Genomic DNA, 27360 nt, shown 5'->3' on the forward strand with positions numbered 1-27360 from the left:
ACAGGTTGAGACACTTACCCAAGCATGTAACTCCAGGTACCAGGCTACAGGGTGACCACAGCCCATTCTGTCAAGGAAGGTGCCAGTGTGTTATGCCAGCCCCTTAGCTGGTTATCACTCTCCTCTCACTCTCAAGTCTCCCACTTTGGACAGTATATTCTTTGGGCACCCACGTTGCTAGCAAGTGGCAGAGAAAGAACGGACAAGCTGATCTGTGTGACTGACTCCCAACCCAGGGCTTTCTATTATCCCAGGCTACCTCCTAATATTTCAAAATTATAAAGTTTAGAAGGAAAGTTTGTTCTCAATCATCGTTCATTCAGCAAACCTTTACTGAGCACCCCCTGTGACAGACCCTGTGTGGAAAGCGTAATTACTAAGTGAATAGGGCACAGTTCCAGGTTTTTAGGAGCTCATGATTTAGTAAGAAAACAAACGACCCCTGAACACTCATAATCAGGGCAGGCTATATAATTTACAGGACCCGGTGCAAAATGGAAAAAAGCAGGGTTTCTTGTTTAAAATTTAAGTATCTCAAGATGGTGACATCAGGACACTAAACCAAGTATGGTCAGTGTAACAAATGAGAGGAGTTGAGGGCTTTACAGCAACACGAGTTCCCTAGGAGATGACTGATGCTTCCTGAAGAGCTGAACACTGGGCTGACCCCAGAGAATGAGGGTTCCTCCCCTACGTGGACCTGCTCCTCTACGTTCAGACCACAGGGCATGAGAACAGTCACTTAGTCATCTTGACTTAAACGTCAGCCACCAAGAGTGTCCCTCCACAGTACACACACCCCAACCGTCTACCTCTGGAGCTGTGACACACACCGGGGGGGACGTGGACACGTGACGTCCAGATCTCCCTTCAAGGACTTGTCCAGCTGCCAGAAGTGCTGCCAGTGGGCAGCCTTAAACCAGCAGCCCTTCTGGGGGCCACATACATGCAATGACCCGTCATGTGGATGCATAAAGACCAGGCCATGGGACATGTCAGGAAACCCTAAGGGGCCACCTTCATCCAGAGCCCCCAGGGGTCAGCTCAGGTTGTCTGGGCAGCATCCCAGCTTAATTTTTCCCTCTTCCCTGTCCTGCTTCTTCCTTCCTGATTCCACAAGTGCTGACCCCAAGACACCCCTAATACACATCCCGACACTAGACTCCACCTGGATCTGAACTCCACAGAACCAACATGTATCCAAAAAAAAAAAAAAAAAAAAGATTCCAGTGTTCAGGATTTTTATTTGAAAATTATTAGTTATTCACAACTTACAACTTTAAAAATCCCCAAAGAGAATACAAAATTGCAGAAAAAGGACTTTGGGAATGAACACGGTTAGCTTTGGTTTAAAATCCATAATGTTCTCTGACTAAAATGAAATTAAGGTAAATATTAATAACCAAAGAAAACTATCATGTTGAACCATAGAAAACTGCCATTTGATAGGTTAAAACTACGTTATGTTCCATATGCTTCAAGCTAATAGAAAAAAAATGAATCAGCCTTTGAAATTTAGAGAACATTATGCTTAGGAATAACATGTGGGTAAAAGATATAACTAATAATTAAATTAGAAATTAGAAAATACATAACACTATGGTTATTGAAAGTACCTAAACCTGTAGGTTGAAGCTAAAGTGGGTCTTAGAAAAAGTAGGCTTCATCTATTGACATTAGAAAAATAATTGATATTGTTTCCAATTTAAGAATTTTGAGAAAAAAATCTCTAAGGAAATGAAAAGTTGAAAGAAAGAATATTATGACTAACTAGAAATTTAAAAAAAAAAAACAACAAAGACCAATTAAGCAAAAAGACTGACTCTTGAAAATTAATAGGCAAAAGTCATGTAAGATTATTCTTAGAAAGAGAGAAGGCCCAAAGAAAATTAATAAGCCAAAATGAACACAATTATAGATGCTGCAGAGATTAAATGTATAAGATATTATGGTTAACTTTATACCAATCAAGCTCAAAATTCACAGGAAATAGATCCGCTCCTAGAGAAATAAAACTTACCAAAAATGAATCTGTAAAAAAAACACACTGCAGATCCATTCATGGCTCAGCAGTTAACAATCCTGACTAGGATCCACGAGGATGCAGGTTCAATCCCTGGGCTCACTCAGTGGGTTACACATCTGGCATTGCATGAGCTGTGGTGTAGGCCACAGACATGGCTTGGATCTGGCGTTGCTGGGGCTGTGGTGTAGGTTGGCGGCTGCAGCTCCAATTCAACCCCTCGCCTGGGAACTTTCATATGCCATGGGTGCAGGCCTTAAAAAAAGACAAAAAGAGACAAAAAGAAAAAAAAAACCTGAATAGTACTAAGATAATTACCAAAAATTAACCAGACATTGATTGTTGCACAACACTGTGAATGCCATTAAGGCGGCTGAATTGTAGGCTTATTTGACGTTAAATACATTTTACCACAATAAAAGTGTAAAAAATAAAACCCTCCATCCAGAAGACGATCAGTCACATGTGTGTCCTTCATTATCAAATCCCTCTGGAGGATATTTTCTCTTCCTTCTCTTAGACCATATAAAGACTGTCCTCTATCTTAACCACAGGTCTTTTTATGTTTTGGAGGGGGGGCACCTCTCTTCCATAATGTCACAAACTAAAGTATATATTTTTTGTTTTTCCTGTGAAGTATTTGGGTGGAATAATGGATCCTAGTTCTGTTAAAGGAAGAAATGAGTGAAAATGACAACTTTACACAGTCTTCAGGTGAACAGGATCCCTGATATAACTGGAAAGTAGTAGGATGTAATTGGGGGAAGGGAGGAGCAGTAAAACACCTCCGGGACAACTCTGTCTTATAGCTTAGAAAATAAGCTTTGCTCTGGAGTCTCTCGAGGCACAAAACCTGAGAGACAGTTTTTATTGGTGGCCTGAGCCTCTGATTTGGATAAGAAAAAAAAGTGTAACATATAAATAAAAATAACAAATCATTTTTGTAAGAGCTTGCAATCACCGGGTGAAGGTGTAAGAAAAAAAAAATAAACTAACATCCTGTATGTGTAAATATTTGTTGCTGGTATTAAAAAAAAGTAAAATACAGTTTATGCAATGCAAAAACTTGGAGAAATGCCTCTGGAGCACACCTGCCCTCACAGCAGGATCACAGTGCTGCCCCCACACTGCTCAGGTGGAGGCCCGTCCACTGGAAACGTTCAGAACCGTGTGGCTGTTGTGAGTAATTTCTGGCTATTTCCTTTCCATGTGCACCTGAGGGGAAAAAATACAGAAACAACATGTTTAAGGGTTTTAAAGTACTTGTCCCTAAGCCATTTCCACATCCACCTCTTCATGTGAAGCAAGTCACAGCACGAGTGGAGGCACAATTTAAAACACAGGGATGTATTGGTTCTAGGGAGGAAGTAGCCCCATTAAAACTCGTGTCACCTGCTGGGTCACTCAGTCATGAGACTGCAGATCTGTCTTATAAAACCTGGGCCCAAGTACATTTGTGGGTCCTGTCCACAAAGTCATCATGGGAAATGATGGATTTTACACATGAAATAGAAAAGTGTCAAGACACCTACTTTCCTATCAGGTGTACCCCCACCCCCTCCGTGGGGCTTGGGCTTAAAGCCAATCAACCTGTAGATCTACTTTAGTTCTGACCATTCTGATTCACAGAGATCCTTTATCACTACATTAAATTAAAAAGCAAAGTCATTTTCCTGACTCAAAACCTGAACATAAATTAAGAACAGAGTGACAAAGAGGCTGGGCAATCTAGCATCTACATGAGAGTTTCATTTTCACACATAAAATGAACACAACAGTTTTTGATGTTGATATCAGGTTATAATTCCTATATTTTACAAATTTGGGCAAGCACTGAAACTGGTATGTATGTATGAAATTTCCTGGTGTCTAATTTGTGCAGCAAAGCAGGTACAGGGCCTATAGACATGGGATCTGTGGATAGTGGGTGACAAGAATGAAAAGAGAATCAAAAGCTTTAACAAAGACTCAACCAAGCAACTTCTCTAAAATGGAAGATGAGACCAATAATAGGACAGTTCTTTGCCGGGCCTTTGAGTTCTTGATTCTACCAGTTTCTAGCTGAACTGGAAGAGATACAGGTTTTCTGATAAATGTATAACCAGAACATAAAGGAAATGAAACGCTGTCAAGTTTCTCTGTTTCACCATCATCAGTTTTTTGGAGCTGTATCTTACCTCCATCCCTGGACAGATGCGCAGAACAAACTGAAATAATGTCAAGACTTGGGAGCTCTTATCTCTGAATGTGTTTGGCTAAAAAAAGACTACAAATGTAATCTTTTTTTTTCCCCAAAGAAGAATGAGAAAAGTTTTGTTTGCGACTTGACAGCAGAAAATGTACCATCCATCTAGGCTGGCTCGTGTCACCTGCTGGGTCGCTCAGTCATGAGACTGCAGATCTATCTTATAAAACCTGGCCCCAAGTACATTTGTGGGTCCTGTCCACAAAGCCATCATGGGAAATGATGGATTTTACACATGAAATAGAAAAGTGTCAAGACACCTACTTTCCTATCAGGTGTACTTTCTTTTTCTCTTGATGCTTCTTGCATAATTGCTACCCCCCAAAGAGCGCTGAATATGAAATGCTATATATTCAAATGCCCCTTAAGTTAGGGAGAAAAATAGGAAATTCTTCAAGAATGCTGGAACCCCATTGGGTGAAATCAGAAGTTACTTTCATTTTAATGCAAGAAATTAAAAATAAGGCAGGGAGCCTAACTGCATTGAATCTCCTGCCTCTATTTTTTAAGGCGAGCCATATCATGTGTGGTTATATATTTAGATACTCTCTAGATAAAACTAAAAACAACCAAAAGAACAAATGGAAATACATTCACTATTTGTGCTTGACGATCCTCCAAAAATCACCTTGTTCCATTCCCCATAACTCTTTCTCAAAGTAATTTTTTTTTTTTTTGTCTTTTTGCCATTTCTAGGGCCGCTCCCGCGGCATGTGGAGGATCCCAGGCTAGGGGTCTAATCAGAGCTGTAGCCGCCAGCCTATGCCAGAGTCACAGCAACGTGGGATCTGAGCTGTGTCTGCGACCCACACCACAGCTCACGGCAACACAGGATCTTTAACCCACTGAGTGAGGCCAGGAATCGAACCCACAACCTCATGGTTCCTAGTCGGATTCGTTAACCACTGAGCCACAATGGGAACTCCTCAAAGTAATTTTTTATAAAGAAATTTTAATTCTAGCGACTTTTAACCCAAATGGCCTTTGTTTCATGGTGTGAAATATTTGAAACCGAGGCTGAAGATGAGCATCTTGTGTATAAAATCCTTGATTTGACGTTTCTCTTTCTCATGTGTTACCATGGTGTAGACCACACTCTGGCTGACAGCTCAAGTGAGAGAAGGCATCTCTTTCACAGGGCAGGTTGTGAAGGGGGTTGAGATGACTGAAAGCTTGTTAGCAGATCCTCGTGGATGGCGCGAGGCCGGGGTAAGGAAGCCCGGGCTCATCTCCCTCTCCTGGGGTCACTGCTGATCCTGGAAACATCACTTAAGCTCTGTCCACGGTGGGGGCCTCAGTTGTGAAATGAGGCAATGACCTACCTCATAGGAACCAAGGGATGACTACAAACCACAGGCTGAAAACACACCAAGCTAAGTGTTGGGTGTGATTATGATGCTGCTCAGAGACGTGCCCCTTAGTCCATGGAAAGTAGCAGCATTCCTTGCCTTGAATGATGAAAACAAAACTTCTGGGAGGCCCTTTGTGAATCTTCTGATTTTACCTTTAAAGAAGCCCAGAGTCTTAGTTGGACATATTGAACTCAGTGAACATGATAAACTGGGAGGCAGAAAGGTGGTTAAAAGATGCCTAACTCTTTCTAACCTGTGATTTTGAGAAATTGCTTAGGTTCTTCTGTCTCAGTTTCTCCATCTGAGGGATAATAATGCCAGCTCAGAATGGTTGTGAAGATTAAAAGAGAAAATGTCAACAACAACAAAAAAGTTCAAATTCAGAATAAGCAGAATATAAGACCAATGGGTGGTGGGTTTCTTGGCCCTCCCCCTCCTTCTCTTGGGCTTGGTTCATTACAGTTCTTCCAATGCAGGTTGAAACTAAGTCTAACTCTTAAAATCCAGCTAGTAGATAGCCACTGTCATAGAAATAGATCTTACTAAAAGCAAGAGAGCAAGAAAAATTCCCTGCATGAATAAAGGCCAGCACTTGGCTCAAGATATCAAGAATTCTGGCTCAAGACTCAGTCAGTTCATCCGCATGGCCCTAGTTCAATCCCAGGAACCCTCAACCTCCTCATCTTTAAAGCAGTCTAACTTGTGTATATACTGGCACATATATTGTCAAGTTAAAAAGTACTGAATAGTAAGAGAGGATTTCTACTTGTAACTTAATGGAATAATGCATTTTCTCTCCCCTCATCCTTACAGAAATCACCTTAAAAACGATAATTGGCAGATAAAATTGAGCCCACGAAAGCAGTGCTCAGAGGGAAATTTATAGCAATACAGGCCTTTCTCAAAAAAGAAGAAAGATCCCAAATTGATAACTTAACCCTCCACCTAAATGAATTAGAAAAAGAAGAACAAAAAAGTCCTAAAGTCAGCAGAAGGAAGGAAATTATAAAGATCAAAGAAGAAATCAATAAAATAGAGACTCAAAAAACAATAGAGAAAATTAATAAAACCAAGAGCTGGTTCTTTGAAAAGGTGAACAAAATTGACAAACCCCTGGCCAGACTCACTAAAAAGAGGAGAGAAAGAACCCAAATCACCAAAATTATAAATGAAAAAGGAGAAATCACAACGGATACAGCAGAAATACAAAAAACCATAAGAGAACACTATGAACAACTGTATGGCAACAAGTTTGACAATCTGGAAGAAATGGACAATTTTCTAGAATCTTACAGCCTGCCAAAACTGAATCAAGCAGAAACAGACCAACTGAACAGACCGATCACTAGAAATGAAATTGAAGAGGTCATAAAATCACTCCCTACAAATAAAAGTCCAGGACCAGATGGCTTCACAGGTGAATTCTATCAAACATATAAAGAGGAATTGGTGCCCATCCTCCTTAAACTCTTTCAAAAGGTTGAAGAAGAAGGAATACTCCCAAAGACATTCTATGAGGCCACCATCACCCTCATTCCAAAACCAGGCAGAGATACCACCAAAAAAGAAAACTATCGGCCAATATCATTGATGAATATAGATGCAAAAATTCTCAACAAAATCTTAGCCAACCGAATCCAACAACATATCAAAAAAATTATACACCATGACCAGGTTGGGTTCATCCCAGGTTCACAAGGATGGTTCAAGATACACAAATCGATCAGCATCATACACCACATTAACAAAAAAAAGTCAAAAATCATATGATCATCTCAATAGATGCAGAAAAAGCATTTGACAAAGTCCAACATCCATTCATGATCAAGACCCTCGCCAAAGTGGGTATAGAGGGAACATTCCTGAATATAATCAAAGCCATTTATGAGAAACCCACAGCAAATATAATCCTCAATGGGGAGAAACTGAAAGCCTTCTCACTCAAATCTGGAACAAGACAGGGATGCCCACTCTCACCACTGCTCTTCAACATAGTTTTGGAAGTCTTAGCCACAGCAATTAGACAAACCAAAGAAATAAAAGGCATCCATATAGGAAGAGAAGAGATAAAGCTGTCACTGTATGCAGATGACATGATACTATACATAGAAAACCCTAAGGACTCAACCCCAAAACTCCTTGAACTGATGAATAAATTCAGCAAAGTAGCAGGCCATAAGATTAACATTCAGAAGTCAGTGGCATTTCTGTATACCAGCAATGAAATATTAGAAAAGGAATACAAAAACACGATACCTTTTAAAATTGTACCTCACAAAATCAAATACCTCGGAATACACCTGACCAAGGAGGTAAAGGACCTATATGCCGAGAACTATAAAACCTTAATCAAAGAAATCAAAGAAGATGTAAAGAAATGGAAAGATATTCCATGTTCCTGGATTAGAAAAATCAATATTGTGAAAATGGCCATCCTACCCAAAGCAATCTACAGATTCAGTGCAATCCCTATCAAATTACCCAGGACATATTTCACAGAACTAGAACAAACAATCCAAACATTTATATGGAACCACAAAAGACCCAGAATCGCCAAAGCAATCCTGAGAAACAAAAACCAAGCAGGAGGCAGAACTCGCCCAGACTTCAAGAAATACTACAAAGCCACAGTCATCAAAACAGTGTGGTACTGGTATCGAAACAGACAGACAGACCAATGGAACAGAATAGAGAACCTGGAAATAAACCCTGACACCTATGGTCAATTAATCTTTGATAAGGGAGGCAAGAACATAAAATGGGAAAAAGAAAGTCTATTCAGCAAGCATTGCTGGGAAACCTGGACAGCAACATGCAAAGCAATGAGACTAGAACACACCCTCACACCATGCACAAAAATAAACTCAAAATGGCTGAAAGACTTAAATATACGACAGGACACCATCAAACTCCTAGAAGAAAACAGAGGCAAAACACTCTCTGACATCAACATCATGAATGTTTTCTCAGGTCAGTCTCCCAAAGCAATAGAAATTCGAGCAAAAATAAACCCACGGGACCTAATCAAACTGAAAAGCTTTTGCACAGCAAAGGAAATCAAAAAGAAAACAAAAAGACAACTTTCAGAATGGGAGAAAATAGTTTCAAATGATGCAACCGACAAGGGCTTAATCTCTAGAATATATAAACAACTTATACAACCCAACAGCAAAAAAACCAATCAATCAATGGAAAAATGGGCAAAAGGCCTGAATAGACTGTTCTCCAAAGAAGATATACAGATGGCCAGCAAACACATGAAAAAATGCTCAATATCGCTGACTATAAGAGAAATGCAAATCAAAACTACCGCGAGATACCACCTCACACCAGTCAGAATGGCCATCATTAATAAATCCACAAAGAACAAGTGCTGGAGGGGCTGTGGAGAAAAGGGAACCCTCCTGCACTGTTGGTGGGAATGTAAACTGGTACAGCCACTATGGAGAACAGTTTGGAGATACCTTAGAAATCTATCCATAGAACTTCCATATGACCCCGCAATCCCACTCTTGGGCATCTATCCGGACAAAACTCTACTTAAAAGAGACACATGCACCCGCATGTTCATTGCAGCACTATTCACAATAGCCAGGACATGGAAACAACCCAAATGTCCATCGACAGAGGATTGGATTTGGAAGATGTGGTCTATATACATAATGGAATACTATTCAGCTATAAAAAAGAATGACATAATGCCATTTGCAGCAATATGGATGGAACTAGAGAATCTCATACTGAGTGAAATGAGCCAGAAAGACAAAGACAAATACCATATGATATCACTTATAACTGGAATCTAATATCCAGCACAAATGAACATCTCCTCAGAAAAGAAAATCATGGACTTGGAGAAAAGACTCGTGGCTGCCTGATGGGAGGGGGAGGGAGTGGGAGGGATCGGGAGCTTGGGCTTATCAGACACAACCTAGAATAGATTTACAAGGAGATCCTGCTGAACAGCATTGAGAACTTTGTCTAGATACTCATGTTGCAACAGAACAAAGGGTGGGGGAAAAAATGTAATTGTAATGTATACATGTAAGGATAACTTGATCCCCTTGCTGTACAGTGGGAAAATTAAAAAAAAAAAACACTCTAATTAAAAATTAAACTCTATATCTTAAAAAGATAATTGTCCATCTGTTAAATGCCAAAGGAACATCCATAAAAATTACCCCATATACTAGACCACAAAAATATTAATAAACACTGTTTCTGGGTAGAACATTTTTTTTTATCACAAGGCAATGAAATGAGTGAAATGATGTATAAAATAGAAAACAAATATTTAAAAAATCTTCTAACTAGGACATTGGAAGGATCTCCTTCTCAAATAATTCTGGGGCTAAAGAGGAAGTGAAAACCAAAATTGCAGAATCGATAAGTAAAAACCTAACTAAGATAAAAGCACTACACACCAGAACCTATAGGTTATAGCTACAACACTATTCAGATAAAAGTTCTCAGACTTAAAAATATTTATATTAAAGAACAAGAAGGAATGAAATCAAATGCATTTAAGAAGTAGGAAGCAACAACAAAGTAAATCAAAGGAAGGGAGGAATTATTAAATATACAAAGCAGAAAGATAAATTATAAAGAAGAATACATGTTGTAAGCAAATTTCTTCTTTCTTTGGGGGAAAAAACAATAAAACTGCAACAACTAATTAGAAGGGAAAATGAGGAACAGGAAATAGAGAAAGCCATAAATACTCCGTAGCCTTTCAAAAGAACGAGATAACTATGCACTGAGAAGATCGAGGATATAATATTAAATGAGAACGGCAAGGCACAGCTATCATTTGTGCTTAGAAACAGGAAGGCCACACAGGCCCAAATTCTTCCTGATGCACAGAACATGTCAGCAGAACAAAGTGCTGCCGGGGCTCCACTCCGGGGAGGGGCTGTGTGGTGACTGGAATGGCAGAGTGATTTACTCTTTATCCATAGAAACCTATTTTTAAAAATAAAGTTTTTGAATTTGGTAGCATTAGATATATCATTTGTTTAAAAACTGATTATTAAAATACATTTTCACTATTCAGATCTCTAAACTACTTAGAAGAACTGTGGGTACTTTTTATTTTATTGGGAGGTAAGGGCTCAATCTACAGCCTTTAAAGAAATGATCCCACTTTTACGCTGTAAAAGGCTCTATATTCACAAAGCACTGAAGCACATGCCCTCTCATCTGATCCCTGTAATGACAGAGGGAAGAAGCCCACAGGGCTGTAACCCCTGCTCTACACACAGGGGAGGACCCTGAGGCTCAGAGACCTTGGGGACATGAGGCCACGTGGCTGCTGAGTGGCTCCCCACTATTCACACCGCCCCAGGCTCCTAGATCTAGGATGTTAGCATATGTTAACTTTGGGGCTATAGCTGGTGGTACCATGAATAGATACAATGACACCTCTGCTACCCACTGGGAACAAAGAAACTTCAAAAATCCTCTATCAGGTCTGCGTTACTGTTACCGCAGAAGGAATCATCCTTTCTTATGGGCTGAACTGTGTCCCCTCCAATGGTACATGCTCAAGTCCTAAACCTCCCACCCTCAGAATATGAAAATATTTGGGGACAGGGACCTTACAGAAGGGATTAGTTACAATGAAGTCACATAGTTGGGCCCTGATCTAATCTGACAGGTGTCCTCATAAGAAGAAGAGTTTAGGACACAGGCACTCAGAGGGGAGCATGTGAAGACACAGGGAGAAGACAGCACCTACAAGCCCAGGAAAGAGGCCTCAGGGGACACCGACCCTGCTGACACCCTGACCTCAGCCTTCAGCCTCCAGACAGCGAGGACATGAGTCTCGTTAAGTCACCTGTTCTGTGGTACTTTGTACAGCAGCCCCAGCAAACTAATGCACCCTTCAGCACAGAATCAAAAAGCACTGTCCTGACTATTTCCTGATCATCGAAATGTGTCAATGAGACAGACTCAGCTCACCTACACTAACATTTTCAGAGAAGCAACTACGTGGTCAGTAAACATGACTTGGAAGCACCTTTTCCCAGATGCTGAGTTTTCTTTTCAAATGAATGAATTCTGTTCTGTTAGACTGAAAAGCTTGCTGACTTAGGCTACTCCTCCCAGTGACAGCAGTGACATGAGAAGCTTACACATTTACAGAGCTGACAATCTGATACTTGTTCTCCTAAGAGGGCAGAGCATATACAGAAATAATGGCAGGAAGACATTCAACTGGGATGAGAATCGGGATGTGTATCTCCTTGTGTCTTTCTGTAGAGGTGACCCGAGCCACTGGTAGGGCTGAAATTCAGGAGTGATGCTCTGCCACCCTGTGAACTTGGGTGACGACCCCTCCTTGGCTACCAGGTCAAAGGAGCAGCTTCTCAGACTCAGGACAGAACATGGTACCTAGGGTGGCACCCACCACCCCCAGCAGGTCTGCTCTGTGCTCCCTGGACCAGTTCTGTGACCCTGGGGGAGCCTTTGACCTAATCTTGACCCAGTGGATGAGATGGGTTAAAAAAGGACTGGCATGAGGATTAAGTGAAATCACACATGTGAGAACTAAGTAAAACACATTATAAAGAACTACACCAAAGTAAATTACATTAATATTGTAAAAGTAGGTACAAGATCACTAGACCAGGAATCATGAGATTTCTAATTCTGTGACCTATGTCTGCTTTGTTTGTAGGTTACACTTGATTTAAAAATTAATTGAATGAAAAGATTACTAATTCTCTGTCTGCTGCAAATAAATCTCACACCAGTTGTATCTATAGGGCCGTCTTCCTCCTTAGCGGCTTTAGTTTCCTCACTTGTAAAATCAGGGTGTTGAATCCTATTATCTTCTGTTCTTTGGCTCTATCTAAAATCCTGTGATCTATTTCTCATTGCTCAAGGTCTTGATAATAGATAATGATAACACACTTTTTAAACAAAGACTTTGACACAGAGGTAGGGGCACATCTCTTTGAGGTGAAATAACTAAGGGTGAATGAATAAAAGGGTTTGGGAGATTCCAGGCTGTTCTGTGTTGGGTTATACAGGGAATCTCCTAAAGGATTATCAGGTCTCAGACAGGAAGCTCAGACTGGAAGACGAAAGCACTCTGTCCATTTCAGGCACAAATGAATATCGGGCTCCAAGTGCAGCTTCTCTGCATGTGCATACAGTGTGAGAATTTGTGGAAAGTCTCCACTGTCCCTAACCCGAGGCTTGAACCAGTGAACTCTGTCAACTCCTCAGCCAGCTCTGTGACCCTGGGCAATCTCCTAGCCTATGAACAGTGGAAGGCACTGCTCGTCATTTCTTCATTTCTAACGGGGAGAAATGAGGTGAAACCAGGACAGAGAGAACTCAGGTACATTTTAGATAAGTCATTCATACAAAAGTACTGTGGACATTGGGCTATATCTTTAGAGATATTTTAAATATTACACAAGTAATTTATTCTGCTTACTAGTGAAAATCTGGGAAATGCAGAAAAGTATGGAGAAGGAAAAATGCTCCCATCATTTAAGGCCCAGAGATAATGTTTGGATGAGAAGCCCCATCACATCCATCCTCCTCCTACCTGAGCCACGCGTCTCAAGGGGCAAGGACACCAGACCCTCCTTCCCTCCCTCCATCCTTCCATCAACCCCACTCTCACCTGGGTCCGGATAGAACTACAGGCAGCTCATGGAAATGGCTAAGTCTCTGAAGTCAGATCTGAGTTATCACATCTGTAGGACAAGATACACCACCTCCCCTCTGTTGGAGCGACACCACGTGGCCTGAGTGTTACTTGTGGAGCACCTTCCTCACACCGCCTACAGGGCTTAGAGCTCCCACACCCCTCAGCTCTGTGCAAAGGCTTTGTTAAACCCCCAAGCCCCATTCAGACTACAGTGTTAAGGTTGTGTGAATTCCTGATGTGTCCTCATGACAACTGCACCTTCTAGAAGGTAGAGGAAGCTCAGGGAGGCAACGTGACCTAATTCTAAACAGCAAAGAAGTAGGGAGACTTAGTATCATGTTGGAGTTTTCTTCACAAATTAGAAAACAGAAGCAACCTACACCTTTCCCTGGTAGATCTTTAGATCCGAAATAGTCCAGATTTTCCCCTCAAACTCTCAAATTTCCTGGATGTTCCCTGACAGCACTTGCATCACAAATGGGCTGAGGACCAATCAGGATAAGATGTAAAGGGTCTGCAGAATGAGAGTGATCTGTGCTGTGTGGGAATCTGAACCCACAGAGTCCAAAGTCATGGAAAGTCTAATCTACAATCTCTCTCTTATGCACATGTGCGTGCACACGTGAGCACACACACATCCTGCCCCACCCACACCTCTTCTGCAGATTCTTGGCAGAACTGCCTTCAACCTGCACCTTGTTGTTAAGGCCCAGCCATGAAGCTTCGTCTCTGGAGGCTCATAATTGCAAAGGGCACAGAGTTACCAGACCCCTCATGGAGATCCTGAAGAGTGAACCAGGGAAATGAACTTTAATTAGAATTCTCTGGAGCTCACCTGTGTTGCTGTCTCAGTGAGGGCAGCGGCCTCGGCCTCCCCCAGGTGTTGCACCATCTTGTAAAATAGGCTGTTTCTATTTTGCAGCAACTTATACGGCCGACTGAATTCTACCCGTCTTCCTGAATCCAAAACCTAAAAATCAGCGGAAGGAAACCTATTATCAGACAATGTTTCCCAGTAACATAGTATAACTCAGATAATATTTTATTGCACATGGATATGTTCACTAATTGAAACTTAAAAGGAAGAGGAAGGGGCTCTTACTCTGCTTTCTACTTACTAGTGGCTTTGCTTCAGGTTGTTGGAGAGAAGAAAGAGTCTGAAACAATTGGCCCAAATGATACAGCTATAAACATAGTTCTGATGTTAAGTGGTACTGAGTTCTTCATTTAGGTCATTTTTAGACTAAATTTATTTTAAGAGAAGGTGCTGAAACTCTGAACAGGACACAGGTTGTTTTTCCACAGCTAAGGACTGCAGTTAATTCTGCCCCATGGTATTTAACCAGAAACATTAACAAAGTCTCTTACAGGCCACTTTCCTGTTAACCTTTTGTTTACCACAGTGAAGTATTGCTAGGGGAAATCTGCTCAAAAGAATTGAAGAATAATTGAATCTGTCACAGTCACATAATAATTTAAATGTCCTCCAAGTGGGCATGCCAATTTAGATGCCCTGGATGAGTAACTTTACTTAATCATAGTACAATGTAACATAACTACTCCTCCTGACGTTGAAATTAAGAAAACAATGCAATTTTAAAACACAGGTCTCCACACCTCTTGGGTCAATTAATCTATGAGAGAGCAGGCAAGACTAGATAATGGATAAAAGACAGTCTCTTCAGCAAGTGGCACTGGGAGAGCTGAACAGCTACGTGGAAATCAAGGAAACTAGAACACATCTTCACATCATATACAAAATAAACTCAGATGGTGTAAAGACTTAACTATAACACATGATACCATAAAACTCCTAGGAGAGAACATAGGCAAAATATTCTTGGACATAAATTTTAGCAGTATTTATTTATATTAGTCTCCTAAAGTAAAATAAATAAAAGCAAAAATAAACAAATGGGACCTAGTCAAGCTTAAAAACTTTTGCACAGCAAAGGAAACCACCAACAAAATGAAAAGACATTCTAAGGAATGTGATAAAATATTTTCAATGATGTGACAAACAAGGGGTTAATATCCCAAATACAAAAACACCTCATATAACTCATTTTCCAAAAAAAAGAGGCAACCCAGTAAAAAAAATGGGCAGAAGTCCTAAAGAGACATTTCTCCAAAGAAGACACAGAGATGACCAACAGGCACATGAAAAGATGCTCAACATCACTAAGTCTTAGAGAAATGTTAATCTAAGCAATAATGAGGTATCACTTCCCCAATCACCAAAGCCTACAAGTAATAAGTACTGGGGAAGGTATGGACAAAAGGGAACCCTCCTAGACTGTTAGTGGGAATGTAAACTGGAGCTATCATTTTGGAAAACAGTATGACGTTTCCTTAAAAAGTTTAAAATAGACCTTCCATATGATCCAGCAATCTCACTCCTGGGCATAAATCCAGAAAAGATGAAACCCCTAATTCAGAAAGATACACACACCCCAAAGTTCACAGCAGCATTCTCTACAAAAGCCAAGAGTTGGAAACAACCCAAGTGTCCATCAACATATGACAAGTTTAAGAAGAAGGGGTACATATATACAATGGATATTTCTCACCCATAAAAAAGGATGAAATAGTGCCATTTGCATCAACGTGGATGGACCTAGAGAATATCATACTAAGTGAAGTGAGTCAGAAAAAGACAAAATATGGTATCACTTACATATGGAATCTAAAAAATAATAAAATACAAAGGAATCTATATTCGAAACAGACTCACAGACATAGAAACCAAACTTAGGGTTACCAAAAGGGAAAGGGAGGGGTTATAAATGAGGACGATGGGATCAATAGACACAAACTGCTACACATAAAAATTAGCAAAAAGGATTTCCTATATAACACAGGGAACTATATCCAATACCCTGTAATAACCTATAATGGAAAATACTCTAAAAAATATGTATAGCAATTACTTTGCTGTATACCTGAAACTAACACAATACTGTAAATCAACTGTACTTCGATTTTTAAAAAACAGTAAATAACACGTGGCTAAAACACATCTGAGGAAAGCAAGGAAATTTTCACTAATTCTGTATTGATTCAGAACACATTTACTGCATATTTAACTGCATGGATGGCATTACGCCAGAAGCTGTGGAAGAGGTAGACACAGCCCCTGCCTTCAGGGAGCCTGTACTGAAAGGAGAGAGAAGAAAACCCTCAAGTGTTTATGATGCAAGAAAAAAAGCACGACAAGGAGCAGGTTCGTAGTAGAAGAGGTGACTTCAGGTCACAGGTTCAGAGGACAACCTTCAAGGAGGACAGAGGGCAGGGAACTGGGCCTTGAAGAATGGCCAGACGTGGACATGCAGACACGAGGCGGGTGGGTGGACAGCGGTCTTTCCAGACACAGGGAACCACATGAGCAGGAGGTCTGGAGGCGAGCCTGGCAGCTTTTTAAGGGCAGGGTGTACTGTTTCCTTGTTCACTGCTGCATCTTGGGGCCCTGACATTGTACATGACAGGTAAGAGGCACACAGTACCTGCTGGCTGAAAGGTAAATACAAAGGAAATGAAGTTCAGGGCATGACTGGCTGACCTCCCAATGGTGCAGCCTGGCAACACTGTAGGGTGAGACCAAGGAGGGAACCAGTCCAGCCGGCCTGGGAGACAGCTCAGGCAGTGGGATGCAGGGGTTCCAGGACGAGGGACGTGGACGGGGAGGACCACAGGTTGACGGCCATGGGCCAGAGGGAGAGAGAGGAAACTGAGGGAGAGAAAAACCAGGGTTGAGGATGGAGGCTTGAAACTCACTGATGGTCAAATACTGGAAAAGAGAAAGAAGAGAAGGTGCAGTCCGAGGGGAGGGGGGAGCTGAAAGGAGCAGGAGGGCAGCGCCCCAAGGCTCAGGTCAGGGGCTCCAGGAGCTGCGATGGGGCCCAGACTGAAAAAAGGCCTAGAATAGAATTTTACCCACGTGGCCTTTACATTTACCGGTTTGATCAAAGTATCTAGATATTTCAGAAGGAATAAACAGAAAGTGACTCTAAATTTTCTCAAATGTACAGAAAAATTAGCGTAAACTTGATTTTTTAGTTTAATATCCTTTTATATCTATAAGAAAAGGCTCCTGTAATCTCCCGCTGTGTCCCCACTCTTCCTGTTACCCAAGTTAAACTATAAACTGACCACGCATTCAAGGGGATGTGAAAACACCCCCTCAACCCCAGGCTCTCTCCAGGAACGCCAGCCTCACATTGCTCACCACCCTCTAGAAGGTTAAAGAAAATACAGTATATGAGATGAGTCAGTCAGTTGCAGAGCTCAGTGAAGAGTGTTTATCAGGCCTGTGTATCTGCAGATAATCCAGGTAACTGTCCCAGACATAAACATCTAAGGGACCCACTGCAAACTAGTTTGCTCCATGTCACTGGCAGGATGCCAGCAGTGACAATGGGGTGGCTGCAGGGAGAGGTGGGGGCAAGACAGGGTGGAGGAAAAGCCAGCGATAGGAAAGAGATGCTGGGAACAGCTTTCAATATGGGGACACCCAGTGAAGGGAGACCCCACTTAGTGACAAGCAGAGAGGGGGAGGGGAAGGTATGAGTGTCAGGCCTCTGTCTCTGGCTGCCAGGTGACATGGGGACAGTTATCCAACCTTGGATGGTGGGTCCGTCACTGGTAAAGTGGGTGCCTGTGACTTTCTCAGTGACTGGACAACATAGCAAGTATTAACGTAAGACTGTTCTGAGGTCCTGAACAACTAAACCCCTCTTCTCAGCTGGGGAATGAGGCCGGCAAGGCCATGGTGACTCCACGCTGCTCTCCCAGAGCTGCTGCTTTTACATGGAAGCCCCCCCATAAAGGATTTCCTCTCCCAGATTGTGCTTCTGCCTCCAGGTGAATTATCTTCCCTCTGAAAACTGGAATGACATCTCTTGGTATGTTTTTAAAGAGCTTTTCTCTTCTAAATGTTTTAACTGCAGCCAGTAGGCTTATGAAAGAAACATTCCATGAAGGTGAAATATAGAATTTAAAGAAAACTCTAGTTAGGTGTGAGCTGTTTTTGTGCTTTTCAAGTGGGTATGTTACAACAGTTTCTGGTTTTCATTTCACTGGGAAAAATTACCAAGAAGAGGGCTTGCATTGAGGAAGAAGGAAAAGGACATAAAACCACAAGACTGCCTGTGGACAGAAGAGGTAGAACCTGAGCTTCCTGGCCCTGGTTCGGGTCCTTCATTTCCAAAGAATCCTCGAACTGCTGGCAGTGAAAATGCTGAACACAGGCAACAATAGAGTTGGAGCAACAGCAGATTTTCACCTGCTTCCTGTGCTCACACTACCAGGGAGAATCTGGGGGTGTGGGGGGTGCTTATGAAGACAGGAGTGTGCAGGGATCGGAGGAAAAGCTGTGCCACCAGCTGAAGATAGAACAGGTCGCAAGTGACCAGGTGGTCCTAAAAACTACAAGAAGCAGCCTTCAATGTGGGGACAGTGGTAACTCTTAGGAAAGAGAGGATTTCTAATTTGTCTTGTTCTCCTGTTTAGTGATAACGGAGTAAATAAGGAAGATTAAATTATGTGTCATTATGACTACACCATGTTTAATAAAGGTGAAATTGACAGAACATCTTTGTAAAACAGAATTCTAAGTCTCACCCATCAATGGTGTGTCATGAAGCAAAACTGAATGAATCCCTTTGGAGATCTAACACATAAAGCTACCTACCAGGTCACGGTTGTTTACCAACCAGACTTCTCTTTGATTTACTTACAGTAAACAAAACCATATCATCCATCTTCATGCAGAGGTAGTCACCAGTGCAGGAAAATCTAATAATTACAGCTTAAGCACTTGCAGTGACTGGACTTTAAGGTGACAACACTGATGGTTATGCCCTTCATCAGTGTCCATCACTCCCCAGCCACTCCCCCCAACCCAGAGGCTGGCTGCCTGCCCTCTGCAGCATTAAGCTTTGCAGCTGATGGACTTGTCTTTATGTCCTTAAACCTTTCGGAACAGACAATCACCTGCTTTCTGGAAAGGAAACAGGTACAGGCATCGCTTGGAGACATTGCAGGTTCAGTTCCAGAACACCACAATGAAGGGACCATCGTAATAAAGTGAGTCACATGATTCTCTGGTGTCCCAGGGCACAGAGAAGTTATGTTTACATTCTACGGTAGCCTATCAAGTGTGAACTGGCATTGAGTCTTAAAAAACAATGTATAGACCTTAACATAAAAATAATTTATTGCTAAGAAATGGTAGCCATCATTGGAGCCTTCGGCAAGCCATAGTAAAAACATCAGAGATCAGTGACCACAGATCAGCATGCAAATATAATGATGGTGGAAAAGTTTTTGAAAGACTGTGAAGAGTATCAAAATGTGACAGACACAGAGACGTGGAGTGAGCAAGTGCTGTTGGAAAAATGGCACCCACAGACTGGTCTGACTTCACGTTGCGACAAACCTTCAATTTTTAAAAACAAATACAGTATCCACAATAAAATAAAGTGTGCCTATATTTTTTTAAGCAAGCAAGAGAAAATTGCCTCAAAAATCACAGGTTGAGAGAGCATTATTTATGGTATTTTTGCTGAATTGAAAGCCAGTTGGTAACCAGAAGCTCCAGAACAAAATTAACAGTTTACACTTGGGATGCATGAAGCACACAGGACAGCTCCTCCGCTGTGAACCTAGGGCATCCATGTCTCTTGGGTGTCCTGAGATCTAATCCTGCCACTCCCACCGAGGAAGTCAGCAGCTACACCACCTCAGACGAAGATGTAACAAGTGGCCAAGTTTACATCTCCTGGTGGGACCTCCCTGTGACATCACTGATGGCCTGGGAGCCCAACACTGAAGGTCTCCCAACACAAGAGAGGGAAGGGCAGCTCCACAATGACGGGCATGGTCACCACAGAAAACAAGGTCTATCATCGCAAAAGTGACAGGCTCCGAAGGGAATCCTTGCATTTCCCTTCTCCCTCCTTCTTCCCCCTTCATCCCCATGCTCAGGCCCCACCCCCAGAATCCGGCATCCACTCCTCTCTCTGCCTTCAGATCTCACGTTCAATCCATCACATAGTCCCCTTGGATCCACCTCAATATCTACCCCAAATCCAACCATCTCACCATCTCCACTGCCAGCACCTTCACCTAAGCCACCAACAGTCATGAGAGGGCACAACTGTAAGAGAATGAACACAGCATCTGGAGAACTGTAGACCACCAGCGTGGTTTTAGCTCTAAAGGAGAGAGGGAGAGCAGAGTGGGACACAACTAGAAAGGTGAGGAGGGGCCGGGCTGTAAATCGCTTTGTAAACCATGTTAAGGATTTTTTCCAAGTCACTGACCAAGAGAGAAAACTCTGAGTTCATAGAATTTACCAAGAGGTACTGATGAGTGAAGCATTAAATAAATGGATGTATTTGATTTGGTCTCAAAGCTGACTGGTTACAGGGATACAAGTGTTCACATCCGTGCATGAAGTGCTGATAGATAAGACCTAGGAGTGACCAGCTGACACATCTGCCAAGTCCAATCCTTCCTCACTGTTGTCCTAACTGATCATATATTCTGAGGTGACAGTATTTGTAAGAATTAGATACAACAAAAGGAACCAGCTACTGTCAATGCCGTAATACCAAAAATATATCTTCAGGGTACATTCAGGAGCAAAGAGTTTATTTGAATGTACACCTAACTGAGCTCAAGATCAAGCTATCTTTCTGCTGCTGCCTCTAAAGCCTAACAATGGGCTTTAAACAGGTAAATTTCCCAGCATTATTTATTTACTGTGGAAGAAGGATGTTTTGGGGGACCGTCTGGGAAATACAATGCTGAGAGTTAAGAACAACAAAGTGAGAGATAAAGTAAAAATAAAAGGTTACCTTTCCAATTAGCATTCAAGAACACAAAAGGGGGGACTAAAAATGCCTGTCGCTGAACAAATTTCTGGAATTGAGTCACTGTCCTACACTCACAGAATGTCACCCAGTCCCTCACAAAAGTCTGCAGGTAGGTCCCGCTTCCTGTGACGTTCTAGCCCAGATGACCGACCAACTGCTTGGAGCCTAGAGCAGCCCTAGGCTCCTGGTTGGGGAGCCCCACTCCTGTCGTCTCATCCCCAGAGCTCACCCCTGTACACGTCCAGCTCGGGAGTGAGGCTAGAGGCCCTGCCTCAATGCTGACAGTCTGGTATCTTCCCAATGCCCACTGATGAGCCCATCTGATAATGCCTGGGAGGTAGGGTGGAGGGGATATTCCAGAAACTGCCCAAGATGTCAAAAGAGACAGCTCCATTTGCACTGAACAGAAGGAAGTTTAGGTATCACTGACCGTTCATGTGGACCAATAAAATCACAGGTTAACTCCATCTGCGGCCTCTTATGCACATGCAGACTTTCTTTATCTATTTACTTCATCCCTAAGCAGCATCCCTGGACCTGTGGTATCTCCCAATGATAGTTACTTAGCATCCTTAAGATGAGTGAAATCAACTCATTGTCACAGGCTAGGGGTTGACCTTAAAATACTTTCTTTGCATTCCTGCGGGATTATATGCAGCCAAAGGTTTTTTCCTTTGAGGGATGATTTCCTTATCATTTTATAAAGCCACACCCTAACATATATTGAAACTCAGAAAAAACAGAGGGAAAGAACAAAGAAAGAGAGAAGATTAAAAAAGAAAGAGTAAAGGAATAGAGGGAGGAAGGAAGGAAATAGAGCTAAGGAAGGAAATATTAAAAGAGCCAATCACACCTGAAAGGAAGACACTAGACAGACACCCACAGACCAAGCCTGAAGCCTGCTGTGTGTGCAGAGTCCAGATCTGCTGTGTAAGACACTTGCTGGGTGTTTCTCTACAGGCTCTCAGCTCCCCATCTCCCTTCTTTCTACCCTCTCACCTGTGATGCAGAGGCTGGGTCTCTACAAATCTCATTTCAGAGGCTCTGTGACCTGCTCCCCTTTGGGAGGTTCTGCCACTAGGGGGCACTAGAGGGAGACCAAGGGTGGGACTCAGAGCTAATGATCTACCTGGTCTCTGCTCCTCCTGCAGCATCACCCCAGCAGTGATGACTGATCCCAGCTCTCTCAGCACATGGAGAACCTGCCTCCTCGGGCTCCCTCACAGACATGACCAGCAGCTGGACGGTGACTTGGAGGATTGAGTGCCAACTCTTTAGAGCCTCTCCTCTCGGTTCTTAGGTCTGGACATCTGTCCTAGGACATGGGAGTTGGTTCCTAAAATTCTTACCCTAGTGTTTCTTTCATTTTTCTATCCCTCAAATTCCTACGTAACAAATTTCCTATATTAAATTCCTCTGTTGAACTACTTTGTTTTTCTCACTAGGCCATTTCTTCTCATGGACTCCCCTCTGACAGCACTAGCTGAGAAATTCTGAACCTTAGCCAACCACCTTGGGGCAGTCTAAATGAGAGGCTAATTTTTTGGATGAAGGGAATCCAAAGATGCTGAAATAACTGTAACACAGCAAAGTGACTGTGTCCCACCATCTGAAATACGAAGCCATTACATGGATTTTGAATATTTTCATGGTTAGCCTTAAAAAAGTGATAATTCAAACAAATTTTTAATGTGAAAATATTCAAAAGCACATTCAGAAAGCAGAGTAAGTACCTGAGTTAATGTCAGGAATGAGAAGAGAAACTAAGAGAAAATTAAATTATTGGAGGTTCCTATCATATTTTACAAGGAAGGATGAGTTAAAAAATTGAACATAAACGGAAACAACTGAAATTCCACAGATGAGGCCCTTACCATTACAGATTCGCTGTCAATAACAGTTCTCAACCTGTTTGTGATGGTTAACACAATGGACTGGGCAAATTTCTCACAGACTTTTTTCTTAATTAACTCATCAGTTCTGGAATCAAAGAAGTTGATTTAGTTCAGTAAAGATATGAAAAGCAGACAAAAGACTTAAAAATCATAGGATATTTTCAGACTGTTTTTTAAAAAATAATACTCTAAGACACAATCTTGTTCCTGAAAAACTATTAAAAATTCCCTTAGGAGTTCCCGTCGTGGCGCAGTGGTTAACGAATCCGACTAGGAACCATGAGGTTGCGGGTTCGATCCCTGCCCTTGCTCAGTGGGTTAACGATCCGGCGTTGCCGTGAGCTGTGGTGTAGGTTGCAGACGCGGCTTGGATCCCGCGTTGCTGTGGCTCTGGCGTAGGCCGGTGGCTACAGCTCCAATTAGACCCCTAGCCTGGGAACCTCCATATGCTGCGAGAGCGGCCCAAGAAATAGCAACAATAACAACAACAACAACAACAACAAAGACAAAGACAAAAAATAAATAAATAAATAAATAAATAAAAATTCCCTTAGAAATTTATTATTTTTCATAAAACAGTGGGAAATAGTCTTCCCTTGAAATTACTTGAAACCATCAGGAGCTAAACTCAGAAATCTCTCTTAGGCTGCTTCATAACAATACGAATACTATATAACCCATTTCGGTTTCTTCTTTTGTTTTCTAGGATTAATGATAACAAGAGATATCTTTTAGTTGGATAAAATTATTAGAAACATTTCTCAGCATCACAAAAGATCTCCCATTTACCACATTTAAAATTTGGATTCCAGGGAGTTCCCGTCTTGGCACATCAGAAATGAATCCGCCTAGGAACCATGAGGATGTGGGTTCCATCCCTGGCCTTGCTCAGTGGGTTAAGGATCCGACATTGCCGTGAGCTGTGGTATAGTTGCAAACGCAGCTCAGATCTGGTGTTGCTATGGCTGTGGTGTAGGCCAACAGCTACAGCTCCAATTGGACCTCTACCCTGGGAACATCCATATGCCAGAAGGGAGTCCATAGAAATAGAAAAGACCAAGAAAAAAAAAAATTGGATTCCAGGTTTCATGGATCCCAGATCCTACCTTGTATCCACATTAGATGTGGCTTTGTCAATAATCAATATCTGATTTTTCCTGAGAATAGCCCTGGCAAAGGACACCAGCTGTCTCTGTCCAGCACTCAAGTTTGATCCAGATTCTGCTAATTCAGTATTCAGTCTCCCAGGGAGACCTTCAACGGCTTCTTTAAGCTGAACCTGTGGATACAGAAAGAATGACATTTTCCTCAACAAACTGCTACTAAAGTAGACAAGCCTCTTAGACATTCGAGCTCTGAGGGCCTCAGGACTTCCTACATATCTTACATGTGCAGCCAGGTGATGGGGGAGCTCCTGCCAGTGAGCGATCACTGAGAAAGATGCTAGAGTCAATATAGTACAGAAGGAATTCCTGGAGAAACACAATGATGGGGTGATTTCTCATTCAAAGAGACATCACTGTGGTAACAGGGTCAATTCCAGAAGCATACATAGAAACCACACACTTTGCGAAGTAAACTCAGGTTTATTTGTTTACATAAAGTTCCAAATGCATTTTAAAAAGGCAGTATTATTCTCTACCACTTCCACGACCTCATCATTATTAGAATTCAGAAGCCACTAAATTTTATTTTAATTTTGGCTCCTACAGATGAATTAAGTATAAGTTTAGGCCAAGTTCTACAGTAGCTTTTTTTTTAATTTTTTTTCTTTTTACTACAGCCCCTGCAGCATATGGAAGTTCTCAGGCTGGGGCCAAATCAGAGCTATAGCTGGGTATCTACACCACAGCCACAGCAACACCATGTCCGAGCTGCACCTGCGACGTAAGCTGCAGCTTGTATCAACACTGGATACCTAACGCACTGAGTGAGGCCAGGGATCCAATCCACATCCTCACAGAGATAACGTCCAGTTTTAACCTGCTGAGCTACAATGGGAACTCCAAGACAGTTTTTAAAAGAATTTGTCTCCTAATTAACATATCCTCTCTGTCCATGGAAAAATGTATTCTAAGATTCTAGAGTAAATTTACTACCTAAGAATCTGTGAGGAGAGATCTCAAGCTGGGAAACAAATAGAAAAATGGCTCAGCACGTAATGAATCCAACTAGTATCCATGAGGATTCAGGTTTGATCACTGGCCTTGCCCAGTGGAGTAAAGATCTGGCGTTGCCTGAGCTGTGGTGTAGGATGCAGGGGCAGCTTGGATCTGGCATTGCTATGGCTGTGGTGTAGACTAACAGCTGTAGCTCAGATTCTACCCCTGGCCTGGGAATTTCCACATGCCCTGGGAGCAGCCCGAAAGAAAGAAAGAAAGAAAGAAAGAAAGAAAGAAAGAAAGAAAGAAAGATGATTTACCAGTATTTCCAGGTTTTTTTCTTTTTTCTTTTTTTAAGGTATCACAATTTTACCATTAAATCTACCCTGTGATTTCAGGATCAGTGGATCATCCTATTTTTCTTTATATTTGATAATTAACTGCTCTCCTTACCTTTCTCTTCCAGAATTTCAGTGTAGAAAGACTCACAAACTTAAATGAAATATGAGAGGTACAATGTTTCAAGTCAGAGAAGATGAAGTAATTGTCTCGATTTAGGAGAATAAAAGCTTCACAGGTGCTTGAATGCAGGGTGAGTGTGTAAAGAATGACTGCTGACATGCCCTCAGGAACCAGAATCACTGGCAGGAAATTGTGAGGCCTCCAAATCCACCCACAGACTTCAGAGCTATCCCTAGAAGGGTGACACTAAATGCCAAATGCACCAGTTCAAAATAAGAATGTGAACAGTCACATGAATTTGTATTTTAAAAAAATTTTAAGAGGTAAGCCACTCTCTGAAATAATGAGATTGCCAAACATTTAGTACCTTTTTATTAAGTGCTTCTTTTTAAGAGCAAAAAACTGAGCTAGGTACTCTGGGAAATCAGAAGCCTATCTACAGTTCAGAAGTCTAGATAGAGCTTCAGCCATCATAGAATCAATTTGCAAAACTAGGGTGAATACACTAAATAATCTGTATCAAAATATACAAAATATTGAGGTCTACTCAATATTTTGTAATAATCTATATGAGAAAAAAGGATGGATATATGTATATGTAAAAAAAATTTTTTTTAAGTCAAAATCCTTTTCATGCAAAGGTAAGGAAATTCAAAGTAGCCCAAAGGGACCCAAGACACATTCAACAGAAAATTCTCTAGAAGTGAATCTTTGCATATAAAAATTGAGCAAAAGATCCGGGTTCTGTTACCTGTATTCATGCTGCAGCAGCAAAATGATATGATTGACAAAAAAAATTATCCTCACATTCCAATTGTATAATTTACCTCTATAAATACTGATAAAACTTAATAGCTTTTCATTGGTATGATCTCATTTATCTTTCAGTTAATAGTGAAAAAACTACTATTGTCTCCACTTAGTAGATGTTCCCTAAGACCTGAGGAATAAAATGAACACTGCAGGATAATTAACGTAATTACTTCACTAGGTCACTTGGTCACTTGGCCATAATTATAACTTCTAGTTTACTGCTTTGCTGAGGACAAGATAATGTCTCTGGTTACACTCAGTTCTGGGAATAAAGATAAAATGAAAACATAAGGCATTATCTTAGTTTTCATCACCATCGATACACATATTTCCATTTACAGGTGTACCCATGTCACCAATGGTCTCCTAGGAGGTAAATAAAGTCAGTTAAACTCATAAGTCAGTTAAACTTAATCACTGCAGTGCTACCAATGTACATACACTTATACTAACAAGTTAATTACATTTGATAATTACCTCTTCTAAGGCATTCCACAGTTCCTCATCCGTATGCTCATTAAAGGGATCCAGATTTTTCCTCATTGTTCCAATGAATAAAACAGGTTCCTAAATACCCCAAAATAGAGAATATTATTAACTACACTTTTTATCATGTTCAAATGATTACATAAACAGAATTAAAATACAGAAAAAGCAAAATTATCATAATGATTAATAATATGGTTGAAAATGCTTATTTATAAAACAATATCTCTCAATTTTCCACTGTACAAAGTAGGCTCTAAAATATCTTGCAGACAACTGGTCACCAAAAAAGAAAGTGTCGAAATGTATCATCTTAAGAAAAAACTGAAGAGAAAGGAATAGCGTGTGGCCTGGAGCTAAAAGCTGGACTCCTTCAAATGGCAAACTACAGTCTCACCCTGGAGTGGATGCACTGCCCGGAGCTCTTCCCAACTGGGAT

The 27360-nt window shown here is 41.5% G+C and overlaps 1 protein-coding gene across 1 annotated transcript; it reads right to left on the reverse strand.

The window, feature by feature from the left end:
• Positions 1-1224: 1224 nt before the first annotated feature.
• Positions 1225-27076, reverse strand: LOC110259013 (multidrug resistance-associated protein 4-like). The gene is made up of 5 exons (XM_021082311.1): positions 26913-27076; positions 24165-24337; positions 23038-23143; positions 14122-14256; positions 1225-3238 (listed from the first exon to the last, which is right to left on the reverse strand). Exons 1-5 carry the CDS (start codon positions 26976-26978, stop codon positions 3218-3220), a joined length of 501 nt encoding a protein of 166 aa, XP_020937970.1. The 5' UTR covers positions 26979-27076; the 3' UTR covers positions 1225-3217.
• Between the last annotated feature and the right edge of the window lie 284 nt (positions 27077-27360).

This window comes from Sus scrofa, unplaced genomic scaffold, assembly GCF_000003025.6.
Source record: "Sus scrofa isolate TJ Tabasco breed Duroc unplaced genomic scaffold, Sscrofa11.1 Contig63, whole genome shotgun sequence".
Classification (NCBI taxonomy): domain Eukaryota; kingdom Metazoa; phylum Chordata; class Mammalia; order Artiodactyla; family Suidae; genus Sus; species Sus scrofa.

Bases quoted from the DNA above. Each gene is read 5' to 3' on its own strand.
- LOC110259013 (XM_021082311.1), bottom strand. From the start codon at position 26,978: ATGAGGAAAAATCTGGATCCCTTTAATGAGCATACGGATGAGGAACTG. The intron at 23,144-24,164 runs GTAGGATCTGGG...CTTTGATTCCAG, and splicing joins ACATCTAATGTGGATACAAG to AACTGATGAGTTAATTAAGA. The intron at 14,257-23,037 runs GTAAGGGCCTCA...GCTGATTTTTAG, and splicing joins TTGACAGCGAATCTGTAATG to GTTTTGGATTCAGGAAGACG.